The sequence below is a fragment of the Gigantopelta aegis genome, chromosome 15, assembly GCF_016097555.1.
Source record: "Gigantopelta aegis isolate Gae_Host chromosome 15, Gae_host_genome, whole genome shotgun sequence".
NCBI classification, from domain to species: domain Eukaryota; kingdom Metazoa; phylum Mollusca; class Gastropoda; order Neomphalida; family Peltospiridae; genus Gigantopelta; species Gigantopelta aegis.
Genome location: NC_054713.1, coordinates 8,570,470 through 8,594,176, shown reverse-complemented (window position 1 = coordinate 8,594,176; position 23,707 = coordinate 8,570,470). Strand labels below are relative to the sequence as shown.

The 23,707-nt window shown below is 38.5% G+C and overlaps 1 protein-coding gene across 1 annotated transcript in view; it reads left to right on the top strand.

Moving 5' to 3' along the window:
• The window catches only part of LOC121390388, a 38,678-nt gene extending 15,441 nt beyond the window's left edge, over window positions 1-23,237 (top strand). Inside the window, exon 2 of the mRNA XM_041522187.1 lies at window positions 21,650-23,237. Within this exon, the coding sequence (XP_041378121.1) occupies window positions 21,650-22,900 (1,251 nt within the window). The 3' untranslated portion in view covers window positions 22,901-23,237. The remainder of the gene's footprint in view (window positions 1-21,649) is intronic.
• Window positions 23,238-23,707: the final 470 nt, after the last annotated feature.

Here is a 23,707-nt window from a genome sequence, read left to right as displayed (position 1 = left end):
AAAAAAAAAAAAATAAAAAAAAATAAAAAAATAAATAAATAAAAATAATAATAATAAATAATTCTAATAATAATAATAAATAAAATAAAACAAACAAACAAACAAACAAACAAACAAACAAACAAATAATTAAAATAATTAAATTAAATTAAATTAAATTAAAAAATAATAATAATTAAAAATAAATTAAAATTAAACAATATTTTTAAAAAATCAACGACCTAAAGGGATACTATTAAAGCGTTGTGGCACAATATTTTCCTCTCACTGTCACCTCGAAAACCTGTCCACAAATTGGCACTTCGACGAGCGCCCTCTCTCGAGTAAAACCCGTTATCCATCCTTGTAAAAGACGTAACGGATAGCACTCTTGGCAGGCGTCAATTACGTCATCAATTTAATTGCGTACATGACCGGCTACGGGTTTCTTCTCCTCAACGCCTACTCGTAGTCTAGCGTGTATTTTGTGTGCTAACTCGATTCTTCAAATAATGTAGCGCCCGTGAATCATTTGACAAACTGTCTGATTCGTTTTATTAGACAAATTTCCTCCCTTGTCAACCCAGAACAATGGCCAATCATTTACGTCAATTTTGGTTATATGGGAGCAACGCTAAATATAGGCTTTTTTTCCCGCCGGTCTCCGGTTTCCTCAAGTTGAGCCCGATATTACCGCAGTACAGACACCGCGCCCGTGGGTGTTTTCAGTCCGTAATTAAGGTTCATACAGAGCCGTCAACGGTGTCATTAAAGACACTAAATCTAAAATGTGAAGATAACTTATTTTCCCTTGAAATGGTAGACGGTTTTATTGGGTTGATCAAGTCTCCAATAATACAGCTAACAATGCAGTCGAGAGAAGAGCAAATACAATTCTTCAGATTTACTCTACCTGGGATAAGATAGATCGATGAAGTATTCATAACTAGATTAGCTTAAGTAATTGCGGCTTAATAGAATTGATGTCGGGGATTTTTGCGAGTATAAATGGTGGTCTTAAGTTGAACACAGATATCGGCTTCAGAAGTTTAGTGGTTACGTCTCGATTCATTGGCGTAATGATTAAGTCAGTAGTTTGGTGGTTAGGTCAGAGGTGTATTTGTTAAGTAGTGGGGTAATGGTTAACTCAGCGGTGTAGTGGATACATCAGTGGTGTGATGCTTAAGTCAGTGGTTAAGTCAACGGTATGGTGGTTAAGACAGCAGTTTAGTTGTTAAGTCAGCGTTGCGGTGGTTAAGTCAGCGGTGTAGTGGTTAAATCAGCAGTTTAGTGGTTCTTTGGTGTGGTTAAGTCAGCGATGTAGCGGTTAATTCAGTGGAGTAGTGGTTACGTTAATGGTGTGGTTAAGTCAGTGGTATAGTAGTTATGTCAGTAGTGTAGTGGTTAAGTCTGCGGTTTAGTGGTTACGTCAATCGTTAAGTCAGTCATGTATTGGTCAATTGTTAAGTCAGTCCTGTAGTGGTTTAAAAATATAACCAACTCGCTTTCACTTGTTAGATACGTTTATATATATATATATTATAAAATAAAAACTCGTAAAACAAATGGTATCTAACGGCCCACTCAAGTCGGCTTATCTATACACTATACACTAACATCATTATTATTTTAATTCTTATTTGTAAAAACAAATGAATGGGTTAATATGTTTTATACAAGTTTTAGCAATATGCGTTGAAGAGTTACATGTCAGTTCATTGGTTCCCTTATTGCACAAACGGCACAATGAGTGTAAGTCCTGGGTTCGTATCTCGCTGCTGACTCTCATACGTCGCAATATCACAGACAGAGCGTAATGCTTCCGTTTGTCTGATATAGTATAGTATAGTTTGTTGGCTTTAAGCCTTCCGGCTCACAGGCATACATTTTATATACAAATCAATAGCATTTGACAAATGGTGCATAATTGGAGGACGGAATATTAATTATGTCGAGAACGTAAACATTTTAAAGATATTTACCAATATTACATTTCTTTTTCTGTTTTGAACAAACAATAATTGCACAAGTTTAAAACACAGATGGTTTGCGCCAGTAGTATTTCTTAATATATATTAAACGTAACTGCATGTACAATGGACATTTCAAAATAAAAGGATATTCATCCTCTATATCATTCTGATCACACATCTGACATTTCCGTTGCGACCTTTCAATACCATAATAATCTACCTTGTTCAACACACATTTGGTGAGAAGAAACACGAAATTTTGTTGTAAGCGTAGTGTAACAAACTGGCGATGATATTCTAAGATAGTACTGCAAGCAAAACGTATCTATTAAATGGTTATATACATTACATTTAGGAGAGTTTTCTAGTATCGTGTATCTCTCTCTCTCTCTCTCTCTCTCTCCTCTCTCTCTCTCTCTCTCTCTCTCTCTCTATATATATATATATATATATATATATATATATATATATATATATATATATATATATATATATATATATATATATATATAATAAAATAAAACCTCGTAAAACAAATGGTATCTAACGGCCCACTCAAGTCGGCTTCTCTATACACTATACACTAACATCATTATTATTTTAATTCTTATTGTAAAAACAAATGAATGGGTTAATATGTTTTATACAAGTTTTAGCAGTATGCGTTGAAGAGTTACATGTCAATTCATTGGTTCCCTTATGACGCAAACGGCCTGTAGACTACTTGACGTGTCTAGAGGTAGTTCTAATTGGATGTTAAAATCACTCCAGAGTGTCTAGGGCTAGATGGCAGGGAGGCAATTTACTATTTTGAGGTGCAACGAGAATAACCAGGGGGCCGAACAACACACTCGCTTGTCTTTTGAAGCATGTGACGTTTCTATTGCTTGTTTAATCTAACTGACACAGAAAATTTGCATTTTTAAAATCGTATCTTTACACAAGACAGAGTCAAACGGACAATGCATCATTTTTAATTCGATTGTCGGAGGACTGCCACTACTGAGGCTAGTTAGACTATGTTGGGAATCGGTTGGAATTTCTTCATCGATCATCGGTTGTAATCGATTTACACCAACCGATCAACTCTCAATTTCACAATCGGTTTGAATCGTATGAACTTAAGAAGGAGTTGAATGATAAGAGACCCTACAAATCGCTCTTTTTACTTTTGATAACTATTGGTTTATGTACACACAAAAACAAACCTGGACCCCAACATATTTACCTCAAGTTCATCATCTAAACTGGAAGGATGATTAGTTAACATTTTCCGAGACAATCGATTATGAATTGTTAAAATCGATCATAACATCGTTAGAGTCCAACCGATAAATTATCGATCATTATCGATCACTGGAACATCACTAGGTCAGAAAAATCTTAAGCTGCAATCAGTGCCGATTCATTTCGTTTTCACTTCAACTTATTTTCGTGCTTACTGACTATCGCAATATATCGATAGTTCGATGTATTGTTACACCACTAATCATTTGTATGCACCATCCCACAGACAGGAGAATACATACCACGACGTTTGTATATCTTTTTCAGTGCACTGTTTGGTACGAAAAATAACCGAATGGACCCACCGACGGGTATCGATCTCAAACCGAGCGCGCATAATTTTGTTTCATTTCAAATAATGTTCGTGCTTATATCCAATTAAGGTTTAAGCACGCTGTCCTGGGCACACACCTCAGCTATCTGGACTGTATGTCTAGGACCGTGGGTTAGTTGTCAGTGGTTAGTGAGAGAGAAGAGGGTGTAGTGGTCTTACACCTACCCATGGAAACCTTAGGAATGGAGCCGGTACCGGGCTGCGAACCCTGTACCTAGCAGCTTGTAGTCCGATGGTTTAACCACTGCACCACCGAGGCCGGTAGTGCCGACTGACATGCTCTCAAGGATGCCTGTCATAATATCGATATCAGGTGTTCGCGATGTATCATTCAATCCACAATGAGTGTAAGTCCTGGGTTCGTATCTCGCTGCTGACTCCAACACGTCGACAATATCACAGAGCGTAATGCTTCAGTTTGTCTAGTATAGTATAGTATAGTATAGTATAGTATAGTATAGTATAGTATAGTATAGTATAGTATAGTTTACTAGCTTTAAGCCTTCCGGCTCACATGCATACATTTTATATATAAATTAATAACATTTGACAAGTGGTGCATAATTGGAGGATGGACAATTAAATATGTTAAGAACGTAAACATAATGCATTTTAAAGATATTTACCAATATTACATACTTCTTTTCTGTTTTGAAAGTTTAAACACAGATGGTTGCGCCAGTAGTATTTCTTAATATATATTAAACGTAATTGCATGTACAATGGACATTTCAAAATAAAATGATATTCATCCTCTATCATTCTGACCACACCTCTGACATTTCCGTTGCGACCTTTCAATGCCATAATAACCTACCTTGTTCTAACTGGTGAGAAGAAACACGAAATTATGTTGTAAGCGTAGTGTAACAAACTGACGATGATATTCTAGGGTAGTACTGCAAACAAAACATGTCTATTAAATGCTTATATACATTACATTTAGGAGAGTTTTCTAGCATCGTGTATCTCCTTCTCTCTCTCTGTTGAATAAGTTATTAGTTAAACGTATTTGTACATTTAAAAAAAAATATCTCAGTAATATTGGCATGCTGATTATACCATACATCTCCAAAACCTAGTGATAAAAGTAATTTTTTAACATGGTAAAGCCAATTAGAACTATTCTGACATTCATGGTAACTAAGTGTTCTTCAGACTCCTAACGCATGGTCGTTTGCATGCAAGTGTATTATATTGTCCGACAATAAAAAACACTCTATTTTATGTATTTCACATATAGGGACGAGATGCAGATTTCTGGATGAGCGCTTGCTTCGATGAGCAGGTGGTTTTGTTATAGGCTGGGGGTCATTAAACATTCATTGCACTTTCAGCCATAATACAGTCATCTTCTGCGGACCAGCAAACCCGATCTCAATATGGGTTGCTCATTTCCGGAATTACAGGAAGTACTATCCGCCATTTTTAATAGTATATTCTGCACTACGGATTACAGTTCTTCGTGCTCGTCAGTTTCCTGTTATTGAGTTACACTAAGACATAGTATGAATGTTTAGACTCGCTGAAAGAATTGCTGTTAATACTGATTTCCATCTTTGAAATTTAAATCTGCAATATCTTCTGCATAAAAATTAATTAAATATAAATAAATAAAGATATCACTAAGTAGATAAATGATATTTTTGTTTACATCATGCAGTTGTTTTCAGGTGTTTGTTGACGTATTCAATCCAAACTCCAGTCACCGTTCTGACCGTTGTTATATTGGGGTATCAAAATAATGTCCACGCGTTGTGTATTTTTTTCCCGTGATTTTCAGTGGAGGGAAAAACAAACAAATAAAACAAAACAAAAACAAAATGAGACAAAACAGAAACATCCCCGCCAAAAAAAACAAAAACAACAACAAAAAAAACCCCCAACTAAACAAGAACAAAACATCTACCAAGAAACCAAAACACCCCCACCACCACCACCACAAAAAAAAAAAAAAACAAGACCTAAACCCCCCCCCCCCCCCCCCCCAAAAAGAAAACAAAAGAAAACAAAAGAAGAAGCTGTATTGGTTCCTTTGCGTCCTATCTCCATCACCATCACCAACAGTTCAGAATTCAGTAACCCCATCCTCAAACAATTGGATGTTGTACTCTTGTTGCACTTCTTTTTCTATAGACTGTATACTTAAACTTTTTTTTAACCTGATATTTGTAAAATGATCACAACTATTTTCCTAAGCGTTGGGTTTATCATCTATTTTCATCATTTTGATGCTCTGTCAGTTTAGATTCCCGTCAGTGGGTCCATTAGGCTATTTTTCTTTCTAATAAATGCACCACTACTTGAATATCAAAGGCCGTTTTATCCCGTCTGTGGGATGGTGCATATACAAGATCAATTGCTACTAATGAAAACATGTTTCCTCTTTAAGACTTCATGTCAAAATTACGAAATATTTGACATCCAATGTGCTCTACTAGTGTCGTTAAACAAAACAAAACTTTTATTATTTACCATCAGTACTTCACAGTTTCTCGACCTAAAATCTAAAACAAATTATAATTTAGAAGAAGAAAAAACCCAGCCAGATCATGTCAATCTCGTTAGAGGTAATTAGCTTGTTAAAAATTCAATATCCGCCACTTATCAACACGATTGCACTTTAACGATATCATTGAACACTAATTATGATGAGCGTCCGTTGAGGAAGACTTATGTTCAGCGATAGGAGCTTGATATGCCATAGGTCGTAGGATCGACACGCATCCTCTTGACCGTTGCTTCACATCTGCAATACGAAGTTTGTTTGTTTTGTTCAACGACATCACTGAAGCACATTGATTAATTAATCATCGGCTATTGGATGTCAAACATTTGGTAGTCATCTGAGGAAACCCGCTTCATTTTTCCTAATGCAGCTAGGAATATTTTATATGCACTTTCCCACAGACAAGAAAGTACATACCACGGCCTTTGTCCAGTTGTAGTGCACTGGTTGGAATGAGAAAACACCCAATCAGCTGAATGGATCGACTGAGGTGGTTCGATCCTGCGACGCAAGCACCTCGAGCGAGAACTCAACCGACTGAGCTAAATCCCGCCCCCTGCAATACGATGGGTTTTGTCTTTGTGTTGGGGGTGGGGTGGGTGAGTGGGATGTATTCCAGTGGTAAAGCGCTCTCTTGATGCGCGGTCAGTCTGAGATCGATCCCTGTCGGTGAGCCCATTGGACTATTTCTCCTTTCACCCATTGCACCACGACTGGTACATCAAAGACCGTGGTGTGGTGTGTGCTGTCCTGTCTATGGTATGGTTCATATATAAAAAATCTAGATCCCTTGCTACTAATGAAAACAAAATGTAGCGGGTTTCTTCTCGAAATTGCCAAAGGTTTGACACCCAGTAGCCAATGATTAATAAACTAATGTGCTGTAGTGGTGTTTCTGCTGTATTTGTTTTATCTAGTCATGCTACTTTATGATTATATAATCAACCACGCTCACATTAAAAGCTTTTATAGACGACTGGTACATCAAAGGCCGTGGTATGTGCTATCCTGTCTATGGAATGGTGCATATAAAAGTTCCCTTGCTGCTAATCGAAAAGAGTAGCCCATGTGTTTGTTTGTGTTGTATTTCATTTCTATTGTTTTAATTTTTAAAAAGATTAAAAATATTTTAATTTTTTTTCCGTTGGATTTTATTTTTGGTTATTTTGTTTATTTAATTTTTTATTTCCTTTCTGCGTGTATTTTTCGTGTTTCGTTTTCCTTCTACAAAAAGCATATATATGCCTTCACTCGCCTTCCTATGGTAGTGACAGTCCTCGTAAGGACGAGCACCGGATAGTGGATCATGGAAGCAATCACGACTTTGCCTAACTTCCTTTCGACTCTATCTTGCGCAGATATACGATTTTGAAATTGAAATAATGGTTTGTCGTACACATTTAAAAAAAACCCATAAAGAGAGCCCAAATCAATTCTTCACTTTTAAAGGGACATACCCTAGTTTCAACCCGTGAAAATTAACACTAAGTTTAGTTAATCTACAAACCTGTAACCTATTTGCATAAAGTTACAATTTAGTGAAACATGAGTCAGTGACTTTGAAATGGTGAAATACCCTCTAAAAATAGACTAAACCTCGACTCCATAACTGTTACTACTCAGACGCACGTGCGTTTTTAAAAATATATAACAAATGCATTTGTGACCAAAAACACTTCGAATGTACGGAAATTGATAATCTAAATCATAAAATGTAAGTAAAGTATGATTTCAGTTATCAAAAACAGCTATAATAATAAATATGCATTAGTGTTTAAAAACTAGGTTATTTCCCTTTAAACTGAATATCATTTTGCTATCAACATGTTTTTTGGGGTTTTTTACAAAGTTCCAGAAAAAAAATAATCATACACGAGATTGATATTTTTCTATGTTCCTAGATTTAAAAAACATAAATAAACCAGTTGACACCTGATTACGTCCACAGAATATCTCCCCAAGTGAGAATAAATCGGTTTGCGCCTAGTCAAAAATGACTGTATTTATTCATGATGTATGACAGCCCAAATCTGCTACGTCATCAATCAAACTAATCCGCAGTTAATGTTCGGCGTGCGATATTTTACAACCGTTTTGCACGTTATCTAAGACACCACTGATCAATAACTACATCTTCTCGGTCTGGCGGCGATCTGACAGTTTAGCCCATCAAAGGATAAAGTGTCCCATCTTGTGATCGTTCCAATACGAAAGGGTGACGGCAACAAAACGTCAAGTGTTTTTATCTGTCGTCCATTTTGTACACCGATTCCCGGATTAGTACCGTCTAGGAGTTGAAAACCAGGTCTAGAGCTCTTCTTTGCTTGACAGGAACAAGGGGCGTTTTAAATACCGGTGACATCACGAAATGTTCTCCCAACGCACACACAAACACAATCGGATTGGTGTTACAAATAGACTTGATCATCACCCCCCAGCCGCTGAGCTTTGACTTTTTAATTGCGTAGGTCAAATGCGTGGGATCCGTGCACAAGACACATCGTGACGTGTTGGGTTGCCCGGGTACTCTGACGTCTGCAGTTAAAGTTGTGTTTTCTTTAACAACACTACATTAATCATCGGCTATTGGATGTCAAACATTTGGTAATTTTGACCTATAGACTTAGAGAGGAAACCCGCTACATTTTGCAATAGTAGTAAGGGATCTTCTATATGCACCATTACAGAGACCATTTGATATACCAGTTGTGGCGCACTGGCTGGAATGAGAAATAGCCCAATGGACGATGGGGATCGATCCCAAACCAACCGCGTTTCAAGCGAGCGCGTTACCACTGAGCTATGTCTCGCCCCGTGACAGTAACAGAGCTAGACGGACACATAGACGTACGGGCTCCCATTTTTGTAGCGGTGTAGGCTGACTTTTGCCCGAATTAAACGAAAATGTCCGAATCTGGATAATAACGTTTATTCATATTATCATTACTGCCAAACAGCAAATATGCAGTTGCAAACGAATAACTACGCATTTTACATGGCTAATTTTTTAGGGTTGAATGATCAAAATACATGGTAAAAAGGTTGCCCAAATATCTGTATAATTTTTGCGGGAATTTGAGGTTTTGCTCCAGCACAAGGAGGGCAGGTGCACCCCTCCCCCCCCCCCCCCCCCCTTGCCCATCTATCTCGTACTCGTATACATATGCGCTAGGTTAATGGCTATTTGTTAGTAGCTAGTGGGGCAGAAATCAGTGTAGTGACGGAGTATTCAATGTTGTAGCCTTGACACTAGGTTTAATGGTTAGCTGTTAGTGACGGAGAATTCATATAGCAGCCTTGACGCTAGGTTTAATGGTTAGCTGTTAGTGACGGAGAATTCAATGTTTTAACCTTGACGCTAGGTTTAATGGTTAGCTATTAGTGACGGAGAATTCAATGTTTTAACCTTGACGCTAGGTTTAATGGTTAGCTGTTAGTGACGGAGAATTCAATGTTTTAACCTTGACGCTAGTTTAATGGTTAGCTGTTAGTGATGGAGAATTCAATGTAGTAGCCTTGACGCTAGGTTAATGGTTAGCTGTTAGTAACGGAGAATTCAATGTTATAGCCTTGACGCTAAGTTAATGGTTAGCTGTTAGTAACGGAGAATTCAATGTTGTAGCCTTGACGCTAAGTTAATGGTTAGCTGTTAGTGACGGAGAATTCAATGTTGTAGCCTTGACGATAAGTTAATGGTTAGCTGTTAGTGACTGAGAGATTTCATGAGTGGAGACCTTGAGAGCTAGAGTTAATGGTATTGACCTTACAGTTTTACATTTGTTATGTGAATGGTTAATTGTTAATGAGAGAGAGAGAGAGAGAGAGAGAGAGAGAGAGAGAGAGAGAGAGAGAGAGAGAGAGGTCAGTGTATTGACCTTACAGTTTTACATTTGACGCTATGTTAATGGTTAATTGTTAATGAGAGAGAAATCAGGAAGGAAGGAAATGGTTTATGTAACGACGCACTCAACACATTTTATTTTACATTTTGTTATGCACCATCCCATAGAGAGGATAGCGCATACCACGGGTTTTAATGTACCAGTCGTGGTGCACTGACTGGAGGGACAAATAGCCCGACGGGGGACCGATCCCCTATGTTAATGGTTAGATATTACTTGTTAATGACAGAGACGTTAAAGGGACATACCCTAATTTTTAAAAAATAAGGCATATTTTTTTACTATTAGAGCCGATTTTGACAACTGAAATCATACTTTACTTAGATGTTATTGTTTATATTATCCATTTCCGTACATTCGAAGTGTTTCTGGTCTTCCTGGTGTTTCATATTTTTAAAAACGCACGTGTGTCTGAGAAGTAACAGTTATGGAGTCGAGTTCTAGTCTATTGTTAACGGTATGTCACCGTTTGAACGTGACAGACTCCTATTTCACTCAGTTGTAACGTTATCCAAATGTGTTACAGGTTTGTAACTTAACCACACTTAGGGCCTAGTGTCCATCTTTACCGTTTGAAACTAAGGTACGCGCCTTTAATGATTATATATTACTTGTTAATGGCAGACACGTTAATGTACTGGCCTTACACCTCCACAGCCAGCTACTAAAATCAGTTGTGTGTCGGAGCTCTACTGCTATGCGAACCCAGTACCTACCAGTCGTATGGTCGATGGCATAACAGCTATGTCACTGAATCTACTTTAGTGCATTGCACATTCCAAACTATAGCTACGCCTCTCTCTTTCTGAAGGAAGGCTACTCCTATAATGGTGTCTGTAGTGATTCTATTAAAATAGAGTCATTAAAACACACTCTGAGATGGAGCCTGTCTTTGGAATCGGACAGAGAAGTCACTGCAGCCTTTAAAAAAGACAAATCAAAAGGACAGACCCTAGTTTCAGCCCATGAAAATTAACACTAAGTTAATCTACAAACCTGTAACACATGTGGATAAAGTTACAACTGAGTGAAACATCAGTCTGTGATTTTCAAATGGTGAAATACCCTCTAAAAATAGATTAAAACTTAATTCTATAACTGTTACCTATCAGATGCACGTGCGTTTTTGAAAATATGGGAAATGCATTTTGTGATATTTAAAACACCCGGATGAACCAAAAACACTTCGAATGTACCGAAATTGATAATCTAAACCATAAAATGTAAGTAAAGTATGATTTCAGTTATTAAAAAACCCGGCTCTAATAATCAAAAATATGTCTTAGTATTTAAAAACTAGGGTATGTCCCTTTAACGATAGCATCATCCAAACAGGATTTTTTTACATTATTGTGTCTCTCTCCTAAGGGCTGTCACTGCTCCTCAGCTCCGTCTCTATCCCATTACAGTCTCGGGGGATCGTATTCTTGAGTCGCTCGATCGAGAGGTATCTGTCATCCTCTGCTCTCTCTCATATCTCTCTCTCTCCTACTCTCTCTCTGTGTGTTGTGTGTTTTTTCTCCTCTATCTTCTCTCTCGATCCCTCACGCTCCTCTTGTCTCTCTCCCCTTATTTAATCTTTTTCTCTCTTTTGTCTCTTGTATATCTCTGTCTCTCTCCCTCGTCCTCCTCTCTCTGTCTCTCGCTCCTCTTCTCTCTCTTCTCTGTCTCCCTTCTCCTCTCTCTCTCCGGGGTCTCTCTCTCCTCTCTCTCTCTCTCTCTCTCCTCTCTCAGGTCTCTCTCTCTCTCTCTCTCTCTCTTCTCTCTGTCTGTGTCTCTCTCTGTCTGGCTGTGTCTCTCTCTCTGTTGTGTGTGTGGGTGGTGTGTGTGTGTGTGTCCTCTCTCTCTCCCTCTCTCTCTCTCTCAAGCTCCCTCTCTCTCTCTCTCCCATCTCTCCTCCGGCTCTCTCTCTCTCTCTCTCGTCTCTCTCTTTCTCTCTCTGTGATGGCGTGGTGGCGTGACGTGCAGTGTTCGCTAAGGGATCAACAAGTGATGGACTAAGCCAGTCACAACATCTTCACTAATCTCTGACTTACGGAAATGAACAGGAATCGGCGTCGTTGTCTTCCGATGGACATCTTAGTAAAACAAGGTCACTAAAACCTGTCACGACATCTGTCTTAATCGTAGTCAGGGAAAAAGTATGGCGCGAAAACCTAATGACCAGGTCAGACGTGTATGTATAGGGTCCAAGCATATTGTTCTGGGCACATACCTATAATACGATATCTGGGGAATCTATTAAGGACAGAGCCTAGAGATAGAGACAGAGGCAGAGAGTAACAGAGAGAGATTGATAGATAGACAGATAGAGATAAAGAGAGTGACAGACAGACAGACAGAGAGAGAGAGAGTGAGAGAGAGGGGGAGGGAGAGAGAGAGTGATACAGAGACAAAATGTTATATTTAACGACACACTCAACATATTTTATTTACGGTTATATGGCGTCAGAGAGAGAGTATATGTGTGTGACAGACATGGAGACAGTAACGCATAGTGACAGAGATATTGACAGAGAGACACATATATAGTGGCAGAGAGAGAGAGAGAGAGAGAGAGAGAGAGAGAGAGAGAGAGAGAGAGAGAGAGAGAGAGAGAGAGAGAGACAGACAGACAGACAGACAAACAGACAGACGGGCAGAGACAGAGACAGACAGATAGACAGACAGAGACAGACAGACAGACAGACAGAGACAGAAATAGTTAGACGGATAGAGAGAATCGGTTTAGTTGCCTTTACCCTCGCCAGTTGGCCGTTAAAACTCTGGATGGTTTGAAAAGAAGACTTGGCAATTCGAATCCTCTAACTACCAGCTCTGAGACCAACAGACTGACGACTGCGCCGCTAATGGCCGGTAGCCATGTTTCAACAACCGAGGTTACTAAGACGAAATCTGTCTCTTGTATGTGTGTGTTAATCGTTGTTATGGAAACGCTATGGTAAGGAAGCGGAATGATCAAGACTAAGGAGGCCATCGTTATCGCCCATGCTCTCCGGACACCCAACGTTTCATTCCAATTCATCATTCCATTGCTGCGGACTCTTGTCTCCCTGCTATCTAGTCCTAACCAGGAGTCTTTGAAGACGCCAAAAACCATCATTAACGAGTCGACAATAACCGCTGATTTGAGAATGTAGAATAAATCGTATTTCATTAACACCATTCTGATACAAGGGTAAACCAATAAAGTAATTGCACGAATATTATGGCGAGACACATTTTTTTTCTCTCCGTCAAGAACGGAGTTTATTAGTCAGTCAGTGAAACATATGTTTGGGATACCAGAGTTTGTTCTCCTTGTGGTGGAATATTCCCCCATCTTAGAGAGAGAGAGAGAGAGAGAGAGAGAGAGAGAGAGAGAGAGAGAGAGAGAGAGAGAGAGAGAGAGAGAGAGAGAGAGGAAGAGAGAGGAAGAGGGAGGGAGGGAGAGACAGGGGGGAGGGAGAGAGTCCCTCTATGTAAATTATGAAAGCGTACCCTCCTATGTTTGGGCATAAGGACATATTTAGATTAGTCACAGACTATATATTATGGGCGTCCCGATATCGTATACACTATTCCGTCTGTGGGACGATGCATATAAAATTCCTCTTGCTGCTAATTGAAAAGTGTAGCCCATGGTGTAACGGGAAAGGATGTGCTCTCTCATTATCCGTGTTGTTCGACGTCATATAACCATGATCAAAATGTGTTGAGTGAGTTGTTAAAGGGACAGACACTAGTTTTTTAACACTAAGGCATATTTTTCACCTAGATCCTAGTTTCAACCTGTAAAAATAGACACTAAGTTTGGTTAATTTACAAACCTGGAGTTGAATAAATTTGGACATAACAGAGTGAAACAAGAGTCTGTGACGTTGAAATACGTGCGTTTTTAAAAATATGAAAAATGCATTTTGTGGTATTAGAAACACCAGGATGACCAGAAACACTTCGGTTGTACGGAAATGGATAATCTAAACAATAAAATATAAATAGTGTTTCATTTCAGTGATCATAAACGGCTCTAATAGTGAGAAATATGCCTTAGTGTTTAAAAACTTGGGAATGTCCCTTTAAATGAAGCATTTCTTCCGTGGGTCCTTTTTTGAGGGTTAATATTGTGTTTCCAGTGTCGCTAAGAGTATGTCACAACCGGTATGTGATGTCTATAGGGAAGCGCGTATTACAAGGAAAAGAAAGAAATGTTTTATGTAACGACACACTCAACACATTTTATTTACGGTTATATGGTGTCAGACATATGGTTAAGGACCACACAGATTTTGAGAGGAAACCCGCTGTCGCCACTACATGGGCTATTCTTTCCGATTAGCAGCAAGGGATCTTTTATTTGCGCTTCCCACAGGCAGGATAGCACAAACCATGGCCTTTGTTGAACCAGTTATGGATCACTGGTCGGTGCAAGTGGTTTACACCTACCCATTGAGTCTTGCGGAGCACTCAATCGGGGTTTGGAGTATTGAGAGAGGATGCAAAGTGAAATCTGGCCGATACTCAACGTTGTCACCTACACGTCGCTACCTGCTTTCTGTTGTTCTCAAATTTGTGACAGAAAGACATATTTAAAACTAAAATCATGCTGAAAACTAAGAATATGTCATGTAAAATTGTTTCTTTTCCCAGACTCCAGACTAAATGCGGGCCATTACAGTTAACACCTTAGCCAACGACACCCGATAAACTCTCGTACCATAGTATACACGTGTATGGCATTTTAAAATGCGCTGAGGGCGGGACCTAGCCCAGAGGTAAAGCGCTCGATTGATGCGCGGTCGGTCTAGGATCGATCCCCAGCGGTGGGCCATTTGGGCTATTTCTCGTTCCACCCAGTGCACTACGACTGGTATATCAAAGGCCGTGGTATTTGCTGTCCTGTCTATGGGATGGTGCATATAAAAGACCCCTTCTTGCTAATGTAATTTTTTTAACAGGTTTCCCCTCTAAGACGAAACTTCAAAATTGACAAATGATTGTCATCCAATAGCCCATGATTAATAAATCAATAAACTCTAGTTGTTCGTTAAAATAACAAACTTCAACTTTACTGAAAAAAATAGTAGTAAGATTATTTGATGTAAAAGTGTATCTTTTCCCAGACTCAACACTAAATGGGGGTAATTAATATATTTAACACCTAAGCCCTCAACACCTGATAAACTCTAAGATCATAATATGCATGTCATCATCTCAAATCATTTCAACTTGTTTTTGTACTTATATCCAATTAAGGTTCAATGACGCTGTCCTGGGCACACACATCAGCTATCTGGACTGTCTGTCTAGGACAGTATGTTAGTGGTTAGTGAGGGAGAAGAGAGTGTAGTGATGTTACACATTGAGTCTTTACAACTCGCTCTGGGTGGGAGCCGGTACCTGGCGTCGAAGTTTTCACCTACCAGCCTTATTTCCGATGGCCTAACCACGACACCACCTAGGCCGGTCATCTAAACTCCTCTGATCAGATATGCATGCTCGCGGGCATAGGAGGAAAATAGTTAACATAACAAGTCTTCCTATACTGGAGTGGCTCTCGACTACGCACGCTATACCAGTCTTATCCACGACGTCGGTTATTCAAGATGGTTATTACGGCCCACTCGATGGCTGTACAACCTCCACGACGACGTTAAGTTAAGAGCAGCAGAATTGAAGTGTATCACACTTGAACACGTGTTGGGTTAGAAACCACACGAGTCTAAGATAGTCTCGGACGATGATCATGGAAATGTCAGCTCATTGAGAATTGCCTGTAGTTTGAGAGATTAAGATCGGTTTAATAAAATACGGAGATTTTTAATTAAATAAGTCCGATGACATCAGGGTTGATGTTCCATCGACAATTTCAGTTTTAAAGAGCTTATATTGGCACTGGTTTTACTGTAATGTGTTCTTGTTTAAATGTTTGTTTTTCTTATTATTTTGTTTCGTTTTGGTTCGGTTTAGTTAATTTTTGCTTTTGATTTGTTTTGTTTTGTCTTGTTTTTGTTTTGTTTGTGTTGTTGTGCGGATTTGTTTTGTTTTTATGGGTTTGTTTTGTTTGGGGGTTTTTTGTGTGGGTTTTTTTTTGGGGGGGTGGGTGGGTTTTTTTGTTGTTGGTTGTTTTTTGGGTGGGGGTTTTGGGGGGGGGGTGTTTTAGGGGGGTGGATGGAATGGGTATTTTTGTTTTGGTTTGATTTGGTTTTATTTTGTTTAGTTTTTTATTTCTTTTCGGGTATATTATTTTATAATTGTTTTTAAAATATTGTTTGGTTGTTTTTGTTTTCTTTGGAGATTTGAATTTTTTTTTCTTTGTTTGGTTGTTTTATTTTGGTAGCTAGAAACGTCAGGACAGTCTCATAAAAAAAAATCCAGCCGTCATACAAATCGAACCAGCCGATTTTCAGTGTTTTCTACACATATACAACGGTTTTCGTATCCGTGCCGCCAAACATTAACAAAATGTATCACGCATTTACTTCCGTTTTTACCGTTTCCCGTGACGGTAAATCATTTTTAAGTGTCTACAGCTATGACTGCATAATTCACAAAAACGATCTCTCTCGCACGTTGCCATACATCTCACAGTCGAACGTAGCCCAGAGGGGGGGGGGGGGGGGGGGGGGAGGGGGATTTAGCTCAATCGCTTGAGTGCTCGCTTGAGGCGCTTGCGTCGCAGGATCGAACCACCTCGGTGGGTCCAGTCAACTGGTGTTTTTTATCGTCCCAACCTGTGCACCACAACTTGTATATCAAAGGTCGTGGTATGTGCTATCATGTCTGTGGGATGGTGAATATAAAGGATCCCTTGCTACATTAGGAAAAATATAACCGGTTTCCTCTGATGAGCCAAGACAAGACAAGAATTTATTCACACTCGGGCCGTTACACAACGGCATAGGAGGAATATATACATAAACATTTTGTTATACACACGTGACAAGATGGTTGACAGTAAATACATTAATTACAATACATACACAAACACATATACAAACACATACAATCACGCACATCAACATACTATGTAATAATACAGATATTTAATACATATCTACGGGTATCCAAGTACTTATAAACGAATAGATTGTTAAATTTGTATATGGTGCATTGGATAATGATAGTATTTTGTTAAATATGTTTGGTTTTGATGGTGTTTGTAGTCTAGGGCGTTTGAATTCATTAGTTATTATATTTATGAAATATGATAATTTCTTTAGGGTACTAATTCGTTTACTAGTATTCTCCATTAGTTCTCTAAATTTATAAGTACTTGGTCGCGTATAATAATATGGGTGTAGCAACTGGACTCTTGAATTATGGAAAAAATGGCAAATAAAAAGATAATGGAACTCGTTGCCAATGTCCATTGCATTACATAATGTGAAAATTCTATCTTCTATGAGTATGTTATTCCAACGTCCAATTTCAACAGAATTACCAAATGTTTGACATCCAATAGCCGATGATTAATTAATCAATGTGATGCAGTGGTTTTGTTCACCTGATGCGCGGTCGTTATAGGGTTGATCCTCGTCGGTTGGCCTACTGGGGGTATGCCTCGTTATAGTCAGTGCACCACGACAGGTATATCAAAATCCGTGGTATGTGCTGTCCTGTCTGTGGGATGGTACATATAAAATGGAAAAATGTAGCGGATTAGGAAACTCTGAGAACATGTGTCAAAATTACCAAATGTTTGACATCTAATAGCCGATGATCAATAAATCAATGTGTTATAATGGTGTCGTTAAATAAAGCAAACTTTAACTTTCAATACAGTCATGGTGCACTAGCTGGAAAGGAGAAATAACCCAATGGGGCCACCGACGGGGATCGATCCCAGACCCAGCGAGCGCTTTACCACTGGAGTATGTCCCGCCCACCCAGAACAAAATAACTGCATGTGCGATTTATCATGTAGGTAGAAATAGAAATAATGCCGCCTAAATTTGTTGGAAAATCCTAATGGCATTCTTTGATGAGGCTGCTGTCAGGGGAAGCCATTGAAGGGACTCAGTCTGCTCTGTGCTAAGCGCCTTTTTTAGATAAATGTGACGTTTACCATCAATAAAAAGAAAACCAAGCCAAACAAATACACACTTTGTCTCTAGTGACCTTGATCTTTAATGAATCTGTCAATCAACGGGGAAGGGTGTAGCTTGGTGGTAGAGTAATCGTGTGAGGTGCGACTGGTAGCAGGATCGATCGCTTTCAATTGGACTCATGGTAGCACTAAACCAACTAATTTCCGGCTGGGTCAAAGTTCGAGGTGCACCGATCTTTTGATAGAGATGTTAACGCCACAAGTCCTGTGATTCGTTATACATGTGAGTGTGTTGGTTGTGAAAAAATTAGTTTCATCTGGGCTAAAAATGTATGGAATTTTATTTCATCTTGTACCACTGTGTCAAGTAGCCTTGTGCTTAGAACATGTATGGGGTACCTGTTAAAAAAAAACAGTACTCAAATTTTGTGCGACACTACGGGTGTTGTAAAAATATCTGGTTATACCGAAAATGAGCCACGAAAGGTATCATTTTCTTCAGTTAATACTTTGAGGTAGGGGTTGTAGTATTGACATTTATGGGTCATAGTTTGGTTGATATATTGCATATAGTGTTTTTAAACACAAACGTTAACATGGTCGCCTATGGGATTTTATTTGGTATTGTCATACCTCATAGGCGTACGGGCTCTCATTTTAGTATGTGGGCAGGTTGGTGTTTGCTCGAATTGAACGCATATTCTTGAATTTGAATACCAACATGTTTTTTCTTCATATTAGCATTATTGCCAAATAATTATATAGATTTGCAAACGAATCATTATGCATTTTTGCATGGATTACAACTAATTTTGCGAGAAGAATGATGAAAATACATGGTAAAAAGGTCTGAAAAATATAGCGGGTTTCCTCTGATGACTACGTGTCAGAATTACCAAATGTTTGATTTCCAATAGCCGATGATTAATGAATCAATGTGCTCCAGTGGTGACGTTAAACAAAACAGACTTTAACTGTATTGTTATGAGTATTGGTTTCCACGCTAATGCTTATGCATAGCTTCTGTACTCTGACTTCAGTGAACTTGGTTTGAGTTTGGAGTTTTCATTCTCCTAGGGGAGTTTCCTTACTACGATTCTGAGCCTCTCCAGCCAGGTTTTGATTGTGGAGTTTGCTTCACCTAGACAGTTGTCGTTATTGTCCTCTGTCTGTCCGGTCCATAGGTTAATCTCTACCCTTTGACCAGTCCAGCTTAGGTGACCCTACCAGGAGCTGATGCTCCAGCTGGCATAGCTCACCGAGCCATTGAGACATGCAAGCTACCTCACCACGTCAAGGAATGGACCATGAGATAGTCTGTCGACCAAAATCTCGAGATAGCTATTGTAATAAACACCAAATTAACGTAAATTAAAAAAAAATTGAGTTGTCAGTGAAACAACAACAACAAAAAAAAGAGTATTTCCGTAACATTGTACCTAAAATAACATTGACCTGATAACGAAACTAAATCATCTGTGGTACAATGTGTTTGTAAAGATTTATTGGGTATGTGGGTGGGGGGACTACAGAACAACGTAGCTCGCTAAAAGTGGAGGCAATTTCCGCGAATCATTAAATTTGTGTTTGTGGGGTTTTTTTTAAATGAGGGCAATTTGTTGCAATTACAAAACTACGGTTAAATTTAAAATAGAGTATCGATGTCCAAAAGCCTAACATAGTTTACCGCCGTAAACCACATTTTGTTATTTTTACTTAATGTTCGAGCTGTTAATCACATTAAAGGGACGTACTCTAGTTTCAACCCGTGAAAATTAACACTAAGCGTAGTTAATCTACAAACCTGTAACATATTTCGATAAAGTTACAATTGAGTGAAACATGAGTCAGTGACTTTGAAATGGTGAAATACCCTCTAAAAATAGACTAAACTTCGACTCCATAACTGTTACTTCTCAGACGCACGAGCGTTTTTAAAAATATGACAAATGCATTTGTGATATTAAAAACACCAGGATGACCAAAAACACTTCGAATGTACGGAAATGGATAATCTAAACAATAAAATGTAAGTAAAGTTTGATTTCAGTTATCGAAAAAGGCTCTAATAGTAAAAAAAATATGCCTTAGTGTTTTAAAACTAGGGTATGTCCCTTTAAGGTCTAAGAACGCAGTTCTCTAAGGACATTCTCAGAAGAGGTTTGTTCTGTGTAACGATGTCGGCTATTCGATGTCAAACTTATAGTCATTTTGACAGTCAAAAAAAAGAAGAAAACCCGCTACATGTGTTCATTAGTAGCAAGGGATCTTTTATATGCACCATCTCAGACAGGACAGTACATACCACAGCCTTGGACATTCTCAGATAAGATAATATTTGAAAATGTTTAGCAGCTCTGTTTAATCTTAGGACCGTATCTCTGCACAATGCAGAGTCGAAGGGAATTTGGCAAACTAGTGTTTGATTATATGAATCTCTATTTAGTCTCATACAGTTATGCCCATCCCCCTTTACCTCTCGCTCTCGATTCCCACAGACCTAATGTAGTACAGAATAAAAAAAAAAAATGATATCTGGTTTGGTTTTGTCATATTCATTTATTGTTAACTTGGGTTTCCGGAGACATAACAGAAATAGTTCTGTTTTATAATTGAGTTAAATGTGTCACCGACCGTGTTAACGTTCGCGTTCAATCTTCATTTGACCTAGTTTATCTTTCATTTTCTTGTATTCTTTCTTTTTTCAATGAAAATAATGTTACGGAAATTAAACTGCGAAATGGCAATGTTTTTACTACATGTATGGCAGCCATAGTTAATTGTTGATATCGAAAATATAGTTCATTAATTGCATAACCATAATTCTGTTTTGCTTTAGAAAAGGATATTAAATTTGTTGAAGAAGGCGATACTGTAAATATACACACGCACGCACACACACATACATAAAGAGAGACAGAGTTACAGAGAGAGAGAGAGAGAGAGAGAGAGAGAGAGAGAGAGAGAGAGAGAGAGAGAGAGAGAGAGAGAGAGAGAGAGAGAGAGAGAGAGAGAGAGAGAGAGAGAGAGAGAGAGAGAGGAGAGAGAGAGAGAGAGAGAGAATTAACGCCAGCTAGACAATAATACCGGAAATGTCAACTGTTTTTGCTAGTTTTGATATTTTAAATACGAAATTTCACAGCCGGTGCGAACGTTCGCATTCAGCCTAACCTTGACCTGATAAATTTTAATTCTTTCATATCTTCTATTTGTTTCTTGTGAAATTAATAGCCAGGAAATTGCATTGGTATTGTCTTTGTTTTTGGCATTGGCATTTCTGTTTTTGCTTTGTCGAAATAGTTTAGCCGCCATTAGGGACTGTTGGTAGCGGAATTTTTTTTATTTATTAGCATTCAACACGTATTTCTGTTTGGGGTTAAGACAATACCAATAATTATTATTATATTGCTAAAAAGTGATGCTGCTATTTTAATCTTAGGGCAGAGGGCGAAATGTTAAAGGGTGCCAAAGACAACCATTACAAAATTAATTAGAGTTAGTTTATCGAATAATATCCAAAAGAAAAATATGCATCAACATTATCTTATTTTAATATATGAAATAACAAAAAAGATGTATGCTGTTCAATTCATTGCTTTCAAATAATATTGTGTTTCTCTTTTCTGAATTTTTCAGACAAACGAAGTGAATAGTCACGAAACAAAGTCAGAAGTGAAGAGGTCTTTTGATTCAATAAACGGACATAGTGGGCTGTCCGGGTTTGCGAAGAAATCATTTGACTCAATAAACGGCAACAGTGGACTTTCAGGGTTTGCCAAAAAATCATTTGACTCAATAAACGGAAACAGTGGACTTTCTGGATTCGCAAAGAAGTCATTTGACTCAATAAACGGAAACAGTGGACTTTCCGGATTCGCAAAGAAATCATTTGACTCAATAAACGGAAACAGTGGGCTTTCCGGATTTGCCAAGAGGCCATTCGACTCAATCGACGGGAACAGTGGGCTGTCCGGATTTGACAAGAAGTCATTTGACTCAATAAACGGAAACAGTGGGCTTTCCGGATTTGCCAAGAGGCCATTTGACTCAATCGACGGGAACAGTGGATTTTCCGGATTTCACAGAAGGTCATTTGATTCTATTAACGGAAACAGTGGGCTATCTGGGTTTGCCAAAAGATCGTTCGATTCAATAAACGGCAACCATGGTTTGTCCGGATTCGCCAGGCGTTCATTTGATTCCATCAATGGGAATGGTGGACTGTCCGGATTTGCCAAGAAGTCATTTGACTCTATCAACGGCAACCATGGTTTATCCGGTTTTGCCAGGCGTTCATTTGATTCCATCAATGGGAATGGTGGACTGTCCGGATTTGCCAAGAAGTCATTTGATTCTATTAACGGCAACCATGGTTTATCCGGATTTGCCAGGCGGTCATTTGATTCTATCAATGGGAACAGTGGACTGTCTGGATTTGCGAAAAGGTCATTTGATTCAATCAACGGACACAGCGGTTTATCCGGATTTGCAAAGAAGTCATTTGACTCCATAAACGGAAACAGTGGACTGTCCGGATTCGCAAAGAAGTCATTTGACTCAATAAATGGAAACCATGGACTTTCCGGATTCGCAAAAAAGTCATTTGACTCAATAAATGGAAACCATGGACTCTCCGGATTCGCAAAGAAGTCATTTGACTCAATCAATGGAAACAGTGGACTTTCCGGATTCGCAAAGAAGTCATTTGACTCAATCAATGGAAACCATGGACTCTCCGGATTCGCAAAGAAGTCATTTGACTCAATCAATGGAAACCATGGGCTCTCCGGATTCGCAAAGAAGTCATTTGACTCAATCAATGGTCAATCTGGATTTGTAGGATTTCAAAAGAGGGACGCAGAACAAGTTGATGGCAATAATTCCTAAAGGAAACGAACTCTGTAAATTAGACACTGAAAGGTCACCCCTGAAGGTCACATTGACGTTCAATAAAAAGTTCCAAACGAACTCACTGTTTAGCCCTCAGTGACTTTTGTTTACCGTACTGCACGAAAATAAAGGGAAAATGCGTCTTGAATTCGGTTAAGTTGTTACAAAACCGATTTTCTTTCTAATAAGTAACATTTTTTTCCGAATCAAGCATGTGTTGTATTAACAGACCTTGGTCTGTATTTCGCTTTATTTTTATATTGTTATATGGAAAACGAATTATAGCACTTGTATTTAAATGAACATTTATTATGCAATAATATATACACATGAATATCTGGGTATTTATGTAGTAATTCAACTACAAAACCATTTGTTATGTTACAGTTTCCGTTTTCGGCCGTCCGTCTGTACGTACGTGCGTGTGGATTATACTATAGTCGTCTGACATATATTAGTTGACATTTTTCAGCAATATATAATATACCAAATGAGAAGCTTTGGAAAATCTAGCGCAAACGGCAAGCATTTCCTTTTTTTTCACACTGCCAATTTTTTTCTTCTATTCTGTGTATGACATCATCTCAATTAAATCGGGTTTCCATGAAATATATAATACGTCGCATATCGCTAAAGTCTGAAGACGTTCTGCATCCTCTTCTTCAATTTTCTTCTCTTTCTTTCTCCTTCTTCTCCTTCTCCTCCTCCTTCTCAATCTTTTCATATGGCAGTCTTTGACTGATCAGCAACTGATTGGGAAAGTTGAAATGAATGGGCACATGAACTGCGTCTTTTCTGCAGGGA